Genomic DNA, 17,278 nt, shown 5'->3' with positions numbered 1-17,278 from the left:
CCTCCCTCTCTGGGCAATCTTTTCCAATTCTCTCAGTAAAGAAATTCTTGCTCATGTTCAGATGGAGCTTCAGTTCCTGCCTGTTCCTGTTGTGCCATTGCTGGGCTTCCAAAACAGAGCCTGGACCCTGCTCCCAGCCCTGCAGATGGACATGGATGGAGTCCCCTCTCAGTTTTCTCTTCTCCAGGCTGAACAGCCCCAGCTTCCCTCATCATCCTCACAGCCTCTGCTGGACCCACTGCAGGTCCCTCCTGTCTGAGGAGCCCAGAGCTGGACCCAGCAGCCCAGATGTGCCTCCCAGAGCTGAGCAGAGGGGCAGGATCACTCGCTGACCTGCTGGAAATGCTCTTATCCCAGGATCCCCTCGGTCTTCTTGGCACAAGGGAGCACTGCTGGCTCAGGGACAGCTCGCTGTCCACTCACGTCCTTCCCATGAAGTCACACCCCGGTGTCTGCCAGCGCACAGGGTGCAGGACTGTGAACTGCACTGTGCTGAATTTTAGAAAGTTTTTCTCTGTCCCTCTCTGCCTGTCGAAGTCCCTCTGAAGGGTGTCACAACCCTCTGAGACATCGGCCGTTCCTCTTTTTGTATCATCAGCGAACTCGCTGAGGGAGCATCAATCCCTTTGTCCAAGGCACTGCTAAACAAGCTACAAACATTAAGTACAGAACCCTGGGGGACACCACTCGTGACAGACCCCCAACTACACCCTGTGCCCCTGATTTCGAGCCTCCGGGATCTGTTCTCCATTTCCCCCTCATTTGCAGGAACCTCAGGGACACCTTCCCATTCCCAAAGCCCCTGGCAGAACCCCCGACAGAGAACTCAGACTTCCAACCCGACGCCCCCCACCCTGGGGCCGCCTCAGGCCGGGAACCCCCAGCCCCCAGCAGAACAGGCCTGGGCCCCCGTACCCCGCGGGGCAGCCCGGTCGGAGGGTGGGGTTAAGACGCCGGGACACCCCGGGAACTCTCCCTGGGACACCTCAAAACCTCTCGGGACCCCCCCAAAATCCCCGCTCCCCCAACATGGCGGGTCCCCCTCGGGGGCCGCCCGAGGCACAGCGCCCCCTGGCGGCTCCCAAGAAACCCGCCCCCCCCTCCCGCGCGTGCGGACCCGGTTGAGAGCAGGGCCGCGCCCACCGGAACGGTCCCTGGGGGGGGGCGAGGGAGGCCCGGCCGATCCGCTCGGTGCCGCGACCCACCTGCCCTGGCTTGGCCGCGGAGGCGGGTGGCGAAGAAGAGAAGGACGGCGAGCAGCACGGCAGCGGCGGCGAGCAGAACCGCGTCCATCCCGCAGCACCGGCCCCGCCCACTTCACCCTTGGTACGCCCCGTCCCCTTCCCCTGCCGCAAGGCCCCCCGCGCTCGGGCTGCCCCGCGGGGTGCCTGTGGCGGCGCGACGCGGCGGGCGCGCTGCGATCGGGCAGGCGCAGTGCGGGCAGCCCGCGGGAGGGGTCCTGGCTCGTGCCTGAGGCGGGCGCTGAGGGAGGGCGCGGAAAAAGGAATTAAAGGCGGAATTAAAGCAGGAGTTAAAGGAGAAATTAAAAACTGTGGGGCTAAATCAGCCGTGAGCTCGGCACCCGCGGATGTGGCTGCTAAGGGTGGCTGGTGGCGCGTCCGTTCTCCACACACGGCGTGTGGGCCCAGGCTGGGGGGATCCTCAGCTATGACCCCGCACCGGATCCACCACAGGCAGGCCCTGACAGCTGTCGGGGTGTCCCAGGCAATGGTGAAACTTAAGTTACACCTCCGAGTAATTTCTGTCTTCTACCTTTAGGTTTCTGGAATTTGTGAATGGGATGAAGCTGGAGCTGCCTGGCTCTGCAGCGTGTCAGGAGAGATGTTCTGACCTGGCCTGAACCAAATGTGCACAAGAAGATGCAGAAACTTGCACTGGAGATAGAGAAGAAATTTCTCCCCTTTGCATGGTCACCCACTGTTAGATGTGAAACTGCTTGTCAGGCTCTGCCCTTGTCCTATGAGTGAGAAGTGTTTTAAGCTGTACCCGTTTTCACTTTGTGGTTGTGAAGTTCTGGCTGATCAGTTTCTTGCTGCAGAAATGCTTTCAGTGTGACTGTTCAAAGCACTTTTGGTGGGAGGAAGTGTTTTAATAAATTGAAAATGCAAATTAGAGGCTATGGGACATCTAAAGGTGATCAAAAGCACTGTTTTAGCTAATTAGTCATTGCTGTGGACTTCACAGCTGCCTGTTCCCTGTCACGAGCTCGAGATGAGTTCAGATCTTTCAGCAGCTTCTGAGGGATTTGCTGAATTTTAGGAATGTAGAACCAGCAACACAGTGGGAAGTTCTCAAAAAAGAACTGAACTACAGGCTGAATGTTTTATGGCAAAGTTTTATTTTAGTAATAGCCTTTCAAAAAAATCTTATTTTGAGAATCATTCATAGAATTGTAGAATGATTTGCATTAGAAGAACCTTAAAGTTCATCTTGTTCCATCCCTTGCTCTATACAAGGATACCTTCCACTATCCCAGGTTGCTCCAAGCCTTGTCCAGCCTGGCCTTGGACACTTCCAGGGATCCAGGGGCAGCCAAGGCTTCTCTGGGCACCCTGTGCCAGGGCCTGCCCACCCTCACAGGGAACAATTCCTGCCCAAGATCCCGTCCATCCCTGCCCTCTGGCAGTGGAAGCCATTCCCTGTGTCCCCAGTCCCTCTCCAGCTCTCCTGGAGCCCCTTTAGGCTCTGCAAGGGGCTCTGAGCTCTCCCTGGAGCCTTCCCTTCTCCAGGGGAACATTCCCAGCTCTCCCAGCCTGGCTCCAGCCCTTGGAGAATCTCTGTGGCCTCCTCTGGACTCTCTCCGGCAGCTCCACGTTCTCCTGCTGTTGGTCCCAGGGCTGGGGGCAGCTCTGCAGGTGAGGTCTCACCTGAGCAGGGCACAGGGGCAGAATCCCCCTCCCCTGCTGCCCACTCTGGGATCAGCACAGGGCATGGAGGGCTCTGGCTGGGCCGTGTGGAGCTTCTCATCCCCCCCATCATCCCCTCACGTTCAGCTTTGGCTAAAGCAGATGTGGGGAAGCTGGAGGTTCCCAGACCCTGTTTGTCACCCAGCCCTGCTGGCAGCACACGCTTGTGTCAGTGCTGAGTGTTTTATTTCCCTGCATGGTCCCTCCAGCCTTTAATAAGGAGATTGTGTTAATGATGGGATGTCACCTGTTCCTCTCTGGGCTGCAGAGGGAGCAGAGGAGTTTTTCCTGTAGGTGTCACCAATATCCCGTGTAGAAACTGAGCTTAAACTGAGGAAGGACCGAGTGTGGGATGCTCAGGTCGGTTTGGTACAACACCAGAGTCTTCTGAAATATTTGAGATCACTTGGGTGGTGTTTCACAGAAGCCTTTTTGTATTTTCCTAATTTAAGTCTGGAAAAATCCCTCTGGTTTCTTCAATAACCATGTAAATTCCAGAGGATTTTAAAGCTGGCTTTCTACCAGGACACTGGGAGAATGTGTGAAGGCTGTGATGAGCTGTGGGTGGTGACTGAGTTTGGTGACTGCTGCTGGAGCGTGACTTGTTCCACTCAGTCATGCAAATACTGCAAGAATATCATGGAATCATGGAATGATTTGGGTCGGAAGGGACATCAAAGAGGATCTTGTTCCACCCCCTGCCGTGGGCAGGGACACCTTCCACTATCCCAGACTGCTCCAAGCCCCCATGTCCAGCCTGGCCTTGGACACTTCCAGGGATCCAGGGACAGCCACAGCTTCTCTGGGCACCCTGTGCCAGGGCCTCCCCACTCTCCCAGAGGAGAATTTCTTCCTTAATATTTAATCTAAAATCTGCCCTCTTTTAGTTTAAAAATGTTTCCCCTTGTCCCAGCAGATGTAAATCCTTAATCACAATAATCCAGTATTTGCAGACCTATGGAATTTTCTTACCCAGTGTGGGGGCAGTCGCTGATCCCAGCACAGGCTGTTTTAAGGGAAAACTGGTCTTTTCTCAATTTATTGTGACAAAATGTCAAACAGCACGTTCCCCCTCAAACAATTCATTGTATATAGGAATTACATAGAATCACAGAATCATTAAAGGTAGAAAAACCCTCTTGCATCGAGTCCAACAATTCCCCACTGCCAAAGCCGCCACTAAACCACCCCGAAGTTCCACCTCTACACTTAAAATCCTTTTAAATTGAAATCCTTGTGGGGCTGGAGGCACATCCATGTGTGAGTGCTCTTCACTTTTTTGGAGCAGCCGGGAGACCTTGCCCTGTTGGAAGAGCAGCTCCAAGGCTTCGATCCAGTGACGCTCGGCGGCGTCAGGTATCGATGTCCGGTAATGAGGCTCTAAGCAGAGGCAATTCCGTGTTAATAAACTAAAGTGCATCCAGGAACTCGGTGTATCCCGGACCCTGGGGCCAACTGGCACAAAACGCCCTCTTCACACTTGTCAGCTTGCCTCGCCTTCCAGGAGAGGGTGGCTGGATGCAATCTGCTTGCTGGGAGCTGTTCCTGGATTGCTTTGAGCCGGGAATTATCTAGGAAAATGCAGCTTGGCACCCGTGTTTGCGCAGAGGAACTTTTCTAAGCGTTTTCTCCCATGGATGTACTTCCCAGTGCCGGGGCACGCCTTATTTTCCAGCAGGGATGCAACCCTCGAGCAGCAGGATTTATTTACAGGGAGAAATTCTGCAAGCGCTGCCTTCCAGCTCCCGCCCACTTGGATATGGACCTCGGCTGTTCTTCCAAATCCTCTCGAAATGTGCTGATGAAGGGGAGCGTTTCTGCATCACTTCTTTGTGCCAGTGGGATGCAGCACCTTCCAGGAAGGTCTCTGGATTGCAAGATCACACTCTGGGAAGGATCTGGATCAGACTACCAAAGAGCTGCAGATTATTTAAAAATTGCAGGGTGGTGAGCTGGTGACCCTAAATGTGGGATGAGCTCCAGCCAGGAGCCCCCTGCACCATCTGGAGCTCAGCACCTGCCCAAAGCCTCTGAAGAAGCTTCTGAGGTTTGTCTTGGTGTGTTCTGGCTCTGCTGCTTCCTTCTCGCTGCTCTGCTTGTGTCACTTGTTTTAGGCGAAATAAAATGGTTTCTTGTTGTTTGAGATAACTTCCAAATCTACCTTAAACAGCGAAATTTAAACACAAGTAATGGTCATCATAAAATAGAATCTTAGTTCTTGAAAACAACATTGCAAAATTAAGAAATTTGAAGGCTTGAAATCATTGTGGGGCGATTCCCTCTCTGTTGTGTTTCATAACAGCTCATTTCTGGTTTGAGTGTCTGGTCTAGTTCAGCCACAACTGCTTCTGGGCCAGGATGTCTGAGTGATGCAGGGAGTGAGACTTGATCAGATAAAGGCCTCTTTTGCCTTAAAAGCTGGGGGAAGATATGGAACAAATAATGCCAGTAAAGATATAAATCTGAAAGAAATTCAGCCAGGTTAAGGATTTCTTTGAGCAGGTCTTCAAAAATATTTGGAGATCAAGACTGTTGTGTTGACAGGGGATTAAAGAAAAAAATAATGGTGAAGTGAAATCCCTACAAGTGAAATTCAGATGCTTTCTCTCCTGTGGCCACAAAGCCAAAACCTCTGAAAGGCTCTTGGTGAACAGTGACGCCACAGAGGTGGCAGATTTGGATGTCCCCGGTTAGTGCCCTGTGGCTGTAACTGCACCTGTGGCTGTCTTTGCAGCAATTCTACAATCTTTTCTTCATCTCTTTTGGCAGGAAACTATTCCAGATGACTCTTAACCAGTGTTTTTTGGGGATGGACACGTTGGAATCCCCATCCCTGAAGGTGTCCAGGGAATGACTGGAGGTGACACTGAGTGCTCTGGGCTGGTTGACAAGGTGGTGATGGGTCAAAAGTTGGGCTTGACCTTGGAGGTCTTTTCCAAGACTTAGCTCCAGCTGCATTATCGTGGTCCCAGCACTGGGCAAGCTTCTCCTCTGGAATTTGGTAGCTAAAAATCAAAGATAAAAATATTGTTTTTCTTGCCAAAATCAGTCCTGAGGAGGGCAACCATCACAGAAACAGCGGTAAATGTTCAGAGGTTGCTGCTGTTCTGGGTGTCTTTGTCATTCAGAGCTGCAGAGCTCTCCCTTCTCCTCTCATGCCCATCGAGCTGTTTGTCTAGAGCCTAAATGAGTTTCCTGTATCTTTTCAAAATGTAAATTGTAACCAATTTGCAAGTCATTAGTTAAGAAGTCGGTCAGTGCAGCCTCGCTTTAATTTCACCTGTGCCTTCCCGTGTTTCCATTAAATCCCATTTAATTACAAATGCTATCTCGTTCTCGGGGCATCAGCTGCGTTTGTAATAAATGTCCCTCAAAGTCTGTGACTCAGCTGACAACACACGAGCAGTGACCAAGACCTGGATGAACAGAACTTCGAGTACAAATTTACAAAGAACTGTTCTCCTGTCTCCAAAAATCCACCAGCACGATGGGAAAAGAAAACCAGAGGTGCCAAAATGGACTTTGGTTTCTTTGCTGCAGGTGAAGAAAAGGGGAGCAGTTGTGACCCGGCATACCTCCCTCAGGTTGTCCCCAGGGGCCACGGGGACTTGCAGCTGTAATGGCTTTGCTGCCTGAGGGGAGAGAGGCTTTTAGCTGCAAAAATCCAACTTTCCAGCCAACTCCCATAAATCCAGAGCGTTTAGTTGGATTGCAGACTCTGCTTAATGGGAACGTTGCTCACCATTTCACATCCTGGTTTTGGCATGAGCAGCTGGAGTCATGGGCTGCATTTCTCTTTCTGGGTGCAGCACAGAAGAAATCACTTTTATTTTGGCTTGGCTGGAGACTGAACTGTGAGGTGCCCGCTGTCTTTGGGGCAAAGCCTCCCTTCCTCTAAAGGCTTTTCCCCACCGTTCTCAGCATCCCTTTACCTCTGCCTTCCCTCTGTGCTCATGAGCACATGGTGGAATGGGTCAGGGAATGGATCCTGGCTTCTGATATCACCTTTTTATCAGCAGAAGATATGTCTGTGGCACAGCAGCATTACTGGTGTAACCCAAGGGTGGGTGTTCATCTGCCTGTATTTATCTCCATTCCAGACTTCTCCAGTGAGGCTGGACAAGCCCAGGTCCTCTTGCTCCCTGCCCTAGTGGTGCTGGACTTCACTTAGCAGATCTGCCCATCTTTCTGTCTTGGCCAGTTGTGGTCTTGCCTTGTGAGATCTAATTTCTCTTTTCAGCTTCGTAATTAAGATTGTAGAGAAGAGAGAGCCTGATTCCCCTCAGAGGTGTGTGATAAAAGGATGAGAAGCAAAGGCTGCAGCAAGGCCAATTCCATAAGGCAAGGAGCAATGTTTGCACAGTGATGGTGAAATGCTGGACCACAAACCCAGAGGGCTTGGGGGCTTTGCTTCCCTTGGAGGTGTCCCCTGCTGAGCTGGGCAAGCCACCACCCAGCCTGAATTTAGATGCAATTCTGCAAATGCCCATGAACCAGAACAGAAGGAATTGCATGTCCAAGCAGAGATGAGTGTGGATGCAGCCTGCAGAGTCTCCTTATCTATCTTTGAAAAACCAGTGCTCCGTTCTGCTGACAGCAGGCCAAGAGCTGCATCAGCCACCAGGAATATTCGCTTTTCTCCTCGCACTGCGTGGAGTGCACAGATAACTCTGGGAGCAGCAAGGCTGCTTTCATCTTCCCAGAGCTAATCCAAACAGATCACGTTGCTGGGGGAAGTCAGGGGAGAGCAGGAGAAGACAGAGTATCTTTATTCAAAAATAAATTAAAGAAATCCTTAAAATCAAAGCGCTTAGCAGGGGTTCAGCAGGATCAGGAGGCAGCAGTCCTTGCTGATGCTGAATTTATTGCCTGTGTTAAATGTCTGGACTGAATTGCAGCATCTTCCCACAAATGGAGCTACTCCTACCCTAGTGTTGGTTGGGCAGTGGGGAAAAGTGAGCAGAGCTGTCTGTGCTGTCCCTGCTCTCTAGATAACAGAAGGAACACAGAATTATGAGGACTGTCAGGCTGGATTAGGCTCGAGGCACACGTAATCCAGTTCCTTGCTTTCTTTGATGACCAGCACAGCAGGTTTCCAGGAATCATTTTAAAAGCTGTACAGAACATTTCAGAGGAAAAACTGTTTATTTTGTTCCACTTTCCCCAAAAATATTACCCTGACTGCCATCCTTGCAAGGTCAGCTTTAAAAAATCAGGAAGATTTCCAAGAGCCTGTGGAAGGCTGTGAGTTGCTGGTGGTGGTTAGACCCACAGTAGGTTGTAGGGACAAGTAATTGAGGTTGTCACAGCAGCCTGGGCTGTGGGAACAATCTGGGGAAGGCAGCTGGGATCCCCCAGGGAAGTGGGAAAAGGTCAGAACTGACACATGGGCTTTGCCAGAGGTACCAGGAGTCTTTTGTTACCTCTGTGTATTTTGAATCATGAAAACCTGGAACCTTTAGGTGCTGGACTTGGATGATCCTTGTGGGTCCCTTCCAACTCAGGATGTTCCATGGTGTTCTAAAGGAAAGGACAGTGAAACCCAGGCAACAAATGTCCCCCAAAAGCAGCCAGGAAAGCTCCTGCAGGGCCTCTTTCTGCAGGGGTCTGTCTCCAACAGAGGTCATGATGCTCAGAAATTCTCTTTGCTCTGTGTTGCCAATCCTAAAGTAGCTAAACTGGATCCCCGGGAGAGAGATACAAAACCAGTGACCCCATGAACAAGATTCACTGGATTTCATCTGCCACTGGCAACCAAATCATAAAATCACAGACTAGTTTGGGTTGGAAGACATCTTAAAGATCATCCCATTGCACCCTCTGCCATGCAGGGACACCTTCCAGTGTCCGAGAGTGCTCCAAGCCCCATCCAAGCTGGCCTTGGACACTTCCAGGGATCCAGGGACATCCACAGCTTCTCTGGGCACCCTGTGCCAGGGCCTCACCACCTTTACAACCAAGAATTAAATAATCCTAATCAATCTAAATCCATTCTCCACTCAGCCTGTGTTTGTGCTCAGGATTGCCCCCACCCCAGGAATTTAAAGGAATGCCTCCTGGAAGTCCAGAGGAGGGTGTGGATACCTTGTGAGTATCTATGGGACTCAGCAAAGTGGATTCCAGCCAGAGCTCCCAGAGCTGCTGTAGCTTTCTCTTTGCTCCTTAGGCACTTCCTATCCCTCTGCTGGGCATTATCCCAAATCTAAGCTGGGTAAAAATAGGGGAGATGAGCTCAGTGTGGCTGCTGGAGGATTTCCTGGATATTGATGAACACATCAGGGGGATGTGGACAGGTACTGTCTTTAGTGCCATTAGTGCAGGGCTGGAGGATGAATAGATGGCCAGAGATGACTGTCTAGGTTACTTTGTCTTCTCTTTGATTTAAGCACTGTACAATTAGTCCAGAGCTTGAAAATTATGCTATTAAACATTGTGCTGTCCTTTTTAATGGATGGCTACTGGGAGAACTTACTGGAAGATTTCCAATACTCCTGTTTCCATAGGGAGTGTGCAAAAGGACAAGGGCTGCCTAGGATCCCACCTATTCACCCCAAATCAGCATCACCTCTACTGCTGCATCCCTAAGATTTGTCTGTGTGCTTGGGAGCCACGTGCCCTGTCCCACCTCCAAACCATTCCAGTCCATCACTGTCCCTGTCACAGCAAGGCTTTCCTTTATTCCTGACCTAAATCTTCCTGCAGACAATATAAGCCCGAGATCATCCCCATCCCATAATGAATATTCATCATTTTCTGTAACATAACGAAGGTCAGTGTTCTTTAATAAGAGAGAAGAAAGGCACACAGGAGGTCCATTTAATAACAGAGGTGACTGGTACAGAAAGCAGGGAGGTATTATATAATTAATATCACAAGGGTGGGAATGTGCTCAGGAAAATCCTGGCAACCAGGAGGAAGGGATGCCATGAAGTTTTAGCTTCGAGAAGTTAAAAAAAGCTTTGACTGAAGTTAATGGAAATTCTGCCCGCATAAGAAACACAGGTGGAAGGGAAAATCGGCTTATTTTAATCAAAGCAAGAGGGAAAAAACAACCCTAATTTAAATCAGTCCAAGTGATTGCAGGCTTAATTCTCTCCCCTTATTAGACTCTTCAATCCTAACCCTACAGCCTTAAGAGATCTCTTTAACTGGAGGCACTGGAATTTGATTTGTATACAGGCTGACCTCGAAGTGATAGAGTGACTCCATCCTCTGTCCGTGGGGTGGATTCCCAATTAAATCTGCTGGGAAAGATGATTACATGACCCCATCCTTGTCTGGAAGTGGGATGGGTGGGGAGGTTCCAGTGCTCTCAGGTCTGAGGGGCTGGATAACTGCTAGGGATGGAAAAAGGAGGAGGAGGAGGAGGAGGAGGAGGTGCTTTGGTCCTGTTCTGAGCTGGAGGGAAAGGAGGGATGAAGCATCTGGCCATGAGGAAAAGCTGAGAGAATTGGGATTGTTCAGCCTGGAGAAGAGGAAGCTTTGGGGTGACCTAACTTCAGCCTTCCAGTGCCTGAAGGGGCCCCAAGAGAGGTGGAGAGGGACTTTGGACAAGGGATGGAGTGACAGGACAAGGGGGAATGGCTTCAAAGGGAAAGTGAGTTTAGAATATTGGGAAGAAACTCTTCCATGTGAGGGTGATGAGCCCTGGCACAGGGTGCCCAGAGAAGCTGTGGCTGTCCCTGGATCCCTGGAAGTGTCCAAGGCCAGGCTGGATGGGGCTTGGAGCAACCTGGGATAGTGGAAGGTGTCCCTGGCCATGGCAGGGGTGGAACAAGATGGTCTTTAAGGTCCCTTCCAACCCAAACTATTCCGTGATTCTGTGTCAAAGTTGAAAAAGGAGGGTGGGGAAAGTCAATCAGGACATGTTTACCTTATTAAAAAAAAGATAAATTAATTCCCAAAATGTCATTGTTTAAAAAAAATCCAACAAACCTCACAGCTTTAGTTTCCTTTTCCTCCCTCCTGCAATTTTTATCTGTTCTGTAAAAAGAGAGAAGCAAGGGAAAGGATGCCAGGTTGGTGTTACTTTAGAAAGCCCTGATAAAAAGCCCTGATTTACCTTGGTTTTAATGGGGTTCAGCCAAAATTCCTACCAGGACATAAATGTGAATTCATTCCTTTCCTTCTCATTTCACTTTTTTTTTTTTCCATCCCAGAAATGACACAGACAGAAAGGTTGGAAGCAGCCAATTGCCATGAATAAGTGGAGGAGAGACCCCATTTCATGCTGGCAGTCATTCTGGAAACGGGGCCAATTCATTAGGCAGAGATCTCCTCATCCCTGAGCAGAACAGCCTGTTCTGCCTGCCCCGAGTGCCTTCTGCTCTCCAGCATCTGCAGAGGTTGCTGCTTGGAGAAGGGATAGCCTTGGAATCCTACCCTGAGATTTTTATATGGATTTTATATGGGGGAAAGAAAAAAAAAATAGGCTAATTTTGTTGCAAAATTTGTGATTTTTCACCGCTCCCATGCACCTTCTTCCCCATTCACAGAAAGCATCCAACTCAAGAGGATTTATTCAAAAAGAATGGGTTTGCAGTTATATTGTTTTTTTCATCTTTAGTTTGTTTTTTGGGGTTTTTAGGCATTGCTTTTCAACAAAAAAAAAGCGAAACTACCCCGAGAAAAAAAGATCTCAGCTGATCCCTGTTCCCTTTTCAGGCTCGGGCTGGGCTCTGCTCTCCCAGCCTGCTGTGTCCCGGTGCCAGCAGTGGTACCCAGGAAGAAGGACTGGGAAAACCGGGCTTGGGGACGTCCCCAGTGACAGATTTTGCTGCCATCCCGTGGTCACCGCCCTTTGAAGCCGCTGCACTGGTCTCAAGGCAGGGGCTTGATGGTCTGGCAGTGACCTCTCCCCAAAAAACAGGAGCTGGACAAAGTCCCACTGAGCCAGCAGAGTGGTGGAAGGCAAGAGAAAGGGCCAGGGATTTCTCCTGCTGAAACACAAGGACGGGTCGTGGAGGGGCAGATGCTGAAAAGGTGTTTAATCACATTTAAGCATAAGAATGCCCTCGGGATCCTATTTCCATCTGTATGTATCCCCAGGTTTTTTAAGAATTATAGACCCATGGAATCTCCTGAGATGGAAGGGACCCACAAGCATCATCGAGTCCAACTCCTGGCCCTGCACAGGGCACCCCATGATCCCACCCTGTGCAGCCCTGAGAATGTTCTCCTTTCAGGGTCCTGTCAGTGATGGAATTGTGTTCATCCAGTTCTCTCACTCAACCTTTCCTGACTTTTCCTTCGCCAGCAGAGAGAGGAGAAACATCCTGGGTTTAGTTTTAGCCCTTCCCAACAAGAAAGACTTGGAGGGGCTGGAGAGAGTCCAGGGAAGGGAACAGAGATGGGGAAGGGTCTGGAGCACCAGGAGCAGCTGAGGGAGGTGGGAAAGGGGCTCAGCCTGGAGAAAAGGGGGATCAGGGAGAACCTTGTGGCTCTGCACAACTCCCTGACAGGAGGGGACAGCCGGGGGGGTCGGGCTCTGCTGCCAGGGAACAGGGACAGGAGGAGAGGGAACGGCCTCAGGCTGGGCCAGGGGAGGTTCAGGTTGGATATTTGAGAAAATTTCTTCATGGTGATGGTGTCCAGCCCTGGCACAGCTGTCCAGGGAGTTGGTGAAGTCACCATGCCTGAAAGTGTTAAAAAAACCTGTGAATGTGACACTTGGGTGTGGTTTAGTGGTGGCCTTAGCAGTGCTGGGGAAATGATTTGATTTGCTGATCTTAGAGGGTTTTTCTAACCTTAACAATTCTGGGATTCTGTGGTTCTGGGATTTTGTGATTCAATGGTTCTCTCATTGCTTTAATGCATCTGGTCTTTGGTATGAACCAAACGGAACCTTTATTTCCCCAAGACAGTCGGGATGAAAGGGAAGCAAAAAATGCAACAGAACCTGGAGGTGAGCAGCCACTGCCACCTCCTGGCTCGGGGGGTGACTTAAACAGCTCCAGGATTTTGGTCCACGTCCCTTCCATGAGCTCTTGGCTGGATCCCAGCATGGACCAGGAGCTCTCACACCCAGCAGCCTTGGGAGGGGTTTCTGGGCACTAACTATCCATGAACTATCCAAGGCTTGTTCTTTTCATCGAGTCCAGGTGACCCTTCCTCATATATTTCAACACCCTGAAACCCAAAATCAGGCTCAAACATCCCGAGGGATCTGATTCCCTGGCTCCAGCACTGCCACTGAAGTGTCTGGGCCATCATTTTCCAGTCAGTGCTTGAGCTGCTGGTGTGGATTTAGTGTGTCAGAGCAGAGACTCCACAAAAAGCAACATTTCCTGCATGCAGCACCATATTTCAGCATCGAGGATAATTCTGTATTCCCATCTGCTTTATTTTAAGCAGCCCTAGGGATGGAAAGAGCCACCTTAAGAAAATACAGCCAGCACTACCCTGCTCCAGCCGCCCACGGGCTGACAGATTCAATCTCGTTTGCTTGTGCCAGAGTCTTGCTCACTTGTTTGTCATTATCTGGAGTTTTGTTAGGCTGTGTTAAAAAAAAAAAACAAAATCAGCAAAACAAAACTTTTTTACCTTTTTTTTTTTTCTTTTAATAAAAGTCGGAGCTGTGTCAGGGATGGAGAAAAGTGCAGGCACACTCTTGGAGAGCAGCAGAGCAGCAGTGATCTGGTCCTGCCAAGGATGTGTGGATGGGAAGCTCTGGAAGACTGACAGGAAGAATTTCTGGCCATTCCTCACCTTGGATATTCACCCATCCCCACAGCCTGGCTCCAGGACTTGCATGGCCACCTCCACTTCTAATGGCATTTTAAAAAATTATCTCCAAAATTTGCTGTTATCTTTGGAGTTCTCTTATCATGCACATCTTCTTCCACCCACGCTGGACACCAGAACCACGATATCACAGTGAATTACATCCTCATCCTTCTCCATTCAAATTCAAGTGGAAGAAATCCAGTGAAGAGCTGAGCAGACACATTTTGCCACCCTACATCAGCTTTCTGTGCTGGATTCACATCTCCCTTTTTTCCGCCTTTTTCTCCTCCCTCTCTGTTTTTTTTTTTTTCTACTTGCTGCACATCCTGATCCAGAGAATAAATCAGATGGACTGAACTTCATTACTTGGGAAGCCACCACTTCCCACACCATGGAATTACAGAATCCTGGAATGGTTTGGGTCGGAAGGGACCTTAAAGATCATCCAGTTCCACCCCCTGCCATGGGCAGGGACACCTTCCACTGTCCCAGGTTGCTCCAAGCGCTGTCCAGCCTGGCCTTGGACACTTCCAGGGATCCAGGGGCAGCCACAGCTTCTCTGGGCACCCTGTGCCAGGGCCTGCCCACCCTCACATGAAACAATTCCTTCCCAATATCCAAACTAAATCTACCTTCTCTCAGTGGGAAATACCAGCTTTTCATAACCTCACCATTTGCTGCAATATTTTTGACAGTTCTAAAAATATTCGGGCCAGAAGAGCCCAAACGTTCCTGCAGCTCATGCAGACCCAATCCTCTGGGATCTGGGAGGTCATCTGAGTGCCCATGGGAAGTGCAGCCAGTGTCCCAAAGCACAGCCAGTGTCCCCTCTGTGGATGCAGGAGAGGTGACAAACTGGCAGAGGAAAGGTGAAGGACTAAGGTGGATCCCAATTGTGTCTACAACCCCTAAAGGAGGGTTCTAGAGAAGATGGGCTCTTGGAAGTGCACAGGAGGTGACAAATCAGTGAGAGGCAAGAGAAAATTTCCACCGTGAGAGTGGTCAAACATGGGAAAAGAGGGATCAGAGAGGCTGTGGATTCTCCATCCTTGGAGGTATTCAGAATTCTGCTGGACATAACCAAGGGCAATAAATTGGTGTTAGAAGAGGACTCATCTTTGGATCCAAAAGTTAAACTGGAGACCTTGAAAAACCTCCTCCCACCTCAATTATTCTGCAATATTGACACATGGAGCAGATGGAGGCACATGAAATTATTTACATCAAATTGCTTGTAAAGCAAGAGAGGGAAGGGGTTGTCCAGGCTGCCCAAGGCAGTGGTGGAGTCACCATCCCTGGAAGTGTTCCAGAAACACGTGGATGTGGCACTGGGGGATGTGGATTAGTGGTGAGCGTGGTGGTGCTGCTGGGGTGACTTGGTGATCTTCGAGATGTTTAGCAGCCACAATAATTCTGTCATTCTGTGCCTCCATGGTGAGTTTTCCCACCCTAATCTAAGCCTGGGTGACCTTCTCAGGGGCGTGGGGTGAGTTTCTGGCAGGGCTGGCCAAAGAATCCAGGCAACTGAATTCCAGAGGGCTGAAATTCCCCCTGGATGTCCTGTAGGATAAAAAATTCAGATCAAGAGCAAGGCCAGTTTTAGGACCCTATAACTGCCTGTGCTACCTAAATCTCTGTGGCACAATTTTTAGATCATCTTTTTTTTTACTAAAGAGAAGCAAAAGTCCACAAGTAAAATCAACTTTTTCCTTTATCACCCCTCCCAAATAAACTGACAAAAATGACAGTGAACAACCGGAATTTAAGAGATTAAGCTGTGCTCATCTCTGGTTTTGTGGGTAATACATGAGAGCAAACAGCTTGGAGGACCTGGAGAATCACACTTTTATCACCAGGGATGAAAGGGAAAAGGGACAAAGCAGCCTCTGGATAGACTCAAGCACAGAGCATCTTGTTTTGTCTCATGGCCCATTGCAGTTTCATTAAATAAATTGCCCAACAATCAGGACGTGCCTTCTATTGACCTCTGGGGACTGAAAACAATGAAAGCTCCCGTGCTTGAATCAGGCTGTAATGAGAAGATTGATGTTTTTGGGAAGAATTGCTGACTGCAGCTTGGACCACTCTGCCAGGAGCTGGGTTTGAGGGCTGGGATTTGCTGGAGCTGCTCCTCTCCAGATGGTTTTCCCATGGAGAGCCTTTGCTGGGAACAAACCTCTTCCAGCATCCTCCTGCTCTTGGCTGGAGCAATTCCACTTGAAATAACCTCCCTGGCCTGGGTGACAAGAGATTTTTTTCATGCATAAGAATGCTGGAGGAAACTGCCAGAAAACAACTTTGATTTTTTTAAAATTTTTTTTTTAGTTTGTTTCCTTTTAAAAATTATTTTTATAATTTTTGTGAACTCAGACTTGTGGTTCCAGTTATACCAGCAGTAAATCCTTGACTTTATGTACAGAATGGAATCATTTAGGATGGAAAAGCCCTCCAAGATCATCAAGTCTAACCATTAACCCAGCACTGCCAGGGCCACCACTTAAATGCATCTCTAGATATAAAAATAAAGGGTGTTTCCACTTTGCCCATATAAAGTATTTTTAGTGCAATTCCATTAAATGTGTCTGCAGTGATTCCACCTGATTTGCACCTTTCTCCATTGTCAGAAATGTCATTTTCCCACCCTGTCCCAGGCTGTTGTGCCAGGATGTGTGACCATGGCTCCCACACCAAGGGTGGGCACATCCCAGCCAGACCTGGATGTCCCAAACTTCCCCCAAAGCTGTGCAGCCACCACTGCTGGAAATGTTCATCCCACCTGGAAAAGGCTCTGGACAACAGCTCTGACCTTCAAGCTGATTTCAAGGGTTGGGTTAAACACCTCAGAGGTCCCTCCCAACCTCAGTCCTCCAGCAGTTTGTGAAGGTGACCTTGAAAATGGCAGAGCACCAGAGAGTCAAGGGTATGATAAAAAAACCCACACAGACTTGCATTTAAATGCCTTTGAACTTCTCCAAGATCAGCCAGAAGCTCTGATTTGATTTGATTTTACTTCTTTTTTTCTCACTTTACAGACTTGACTTGAACTGAACTAAAACCCGTGGAACTGTTAATTGAAAACTGAGTGTCAACAGCAGTTCAGTGCAGAAAGAGTTTCAATTAAAAGCAATCTCTTCTTGCCATCCAAAGTAATATTTTCCCTCCTGGCTAAATTTTAAGTGAAGCACAAAGTGGTTGCTTGTCAATGCTTTAATGGGATCTGAGCTATTGTGTGGGAAAACCTCCTTTCACTCAGAGGCCAAGGAGCTTTTCGTTTTTCAGGGCTGAAAGCAGAGGAATGGTTTTTCTGGTGTGATGTGGCTGATTTGCTTTTTCTCTTCTGGGCTGTGTGGGTGAGGAGTGAGGTGTGATGAAGAACACTATCCAAAAATCAGGGCTGGGTGGGAATCTGTTTCTCACTCTCTACCCCTCCTGGACCTCCATCCACTCCTCTCCAGGCTGGTGCTCAGCCAGCCTATATAAATACCAGAGTATTTATACAGGTATTTATCCTATAAATATAGGATAAATATTTATCCAGGGTGGTATTTATCCAGGATGCTTGAGCTGAGTGGGGATCACATGTCCCCAGGTGCCCTCAGGAAGCTTCAGCTGAGTTTTGGACCAGT

At 49.2% G+C, this 17,278-nt stretch overlaps 1 protein-coding gene across 1 annotated transcript in view; it reads right to left on the bottom strand.

Annotated features, from left to right (window-relative positions):
* DDRGK1 (DDRGK domain containing 1) overlaps window positions 1–1,335 on the bottom strand; it is a 33,927-nt gene extending 32,592 nt beyond the window's left edge. The window contains exon 1 of the mRNA XM_014876217.2: window positions 1,206–1,335. Within this exon, the coding sequence (XP_014731703.2) occupies window positions 1,206–1,293 (88 nt within the window). The 5' untranslated portion in view covers window positions 1,294–1,335. The remainder of the gene's footprint in view (window positions 1–1,205) is intronic.
* Between the last annotated feature and the right edge of the window lie 15,943 nt (window positions 1,336–17,278).

The sequence above is a fragment of the Sturnus vulgaris genome, chromosome 4 (assembly GCF_052056855.1).
Source record: "Sturnus vulgaris isolate bStuVul1 chromosome 4, bStuVul1.hap1, whole genome shotgun sequence".
Lineage (NCBI taxonomy): Eukaryota > Metazoa > Chordata > Aves > Passeriformes > Sturnidae > Sturnus > Sturnus vulgaris.
Note: the sequence above shows the minus strand (reverse complement) of the source record. Positions and strands in the feature narration are given on the sequence as shown.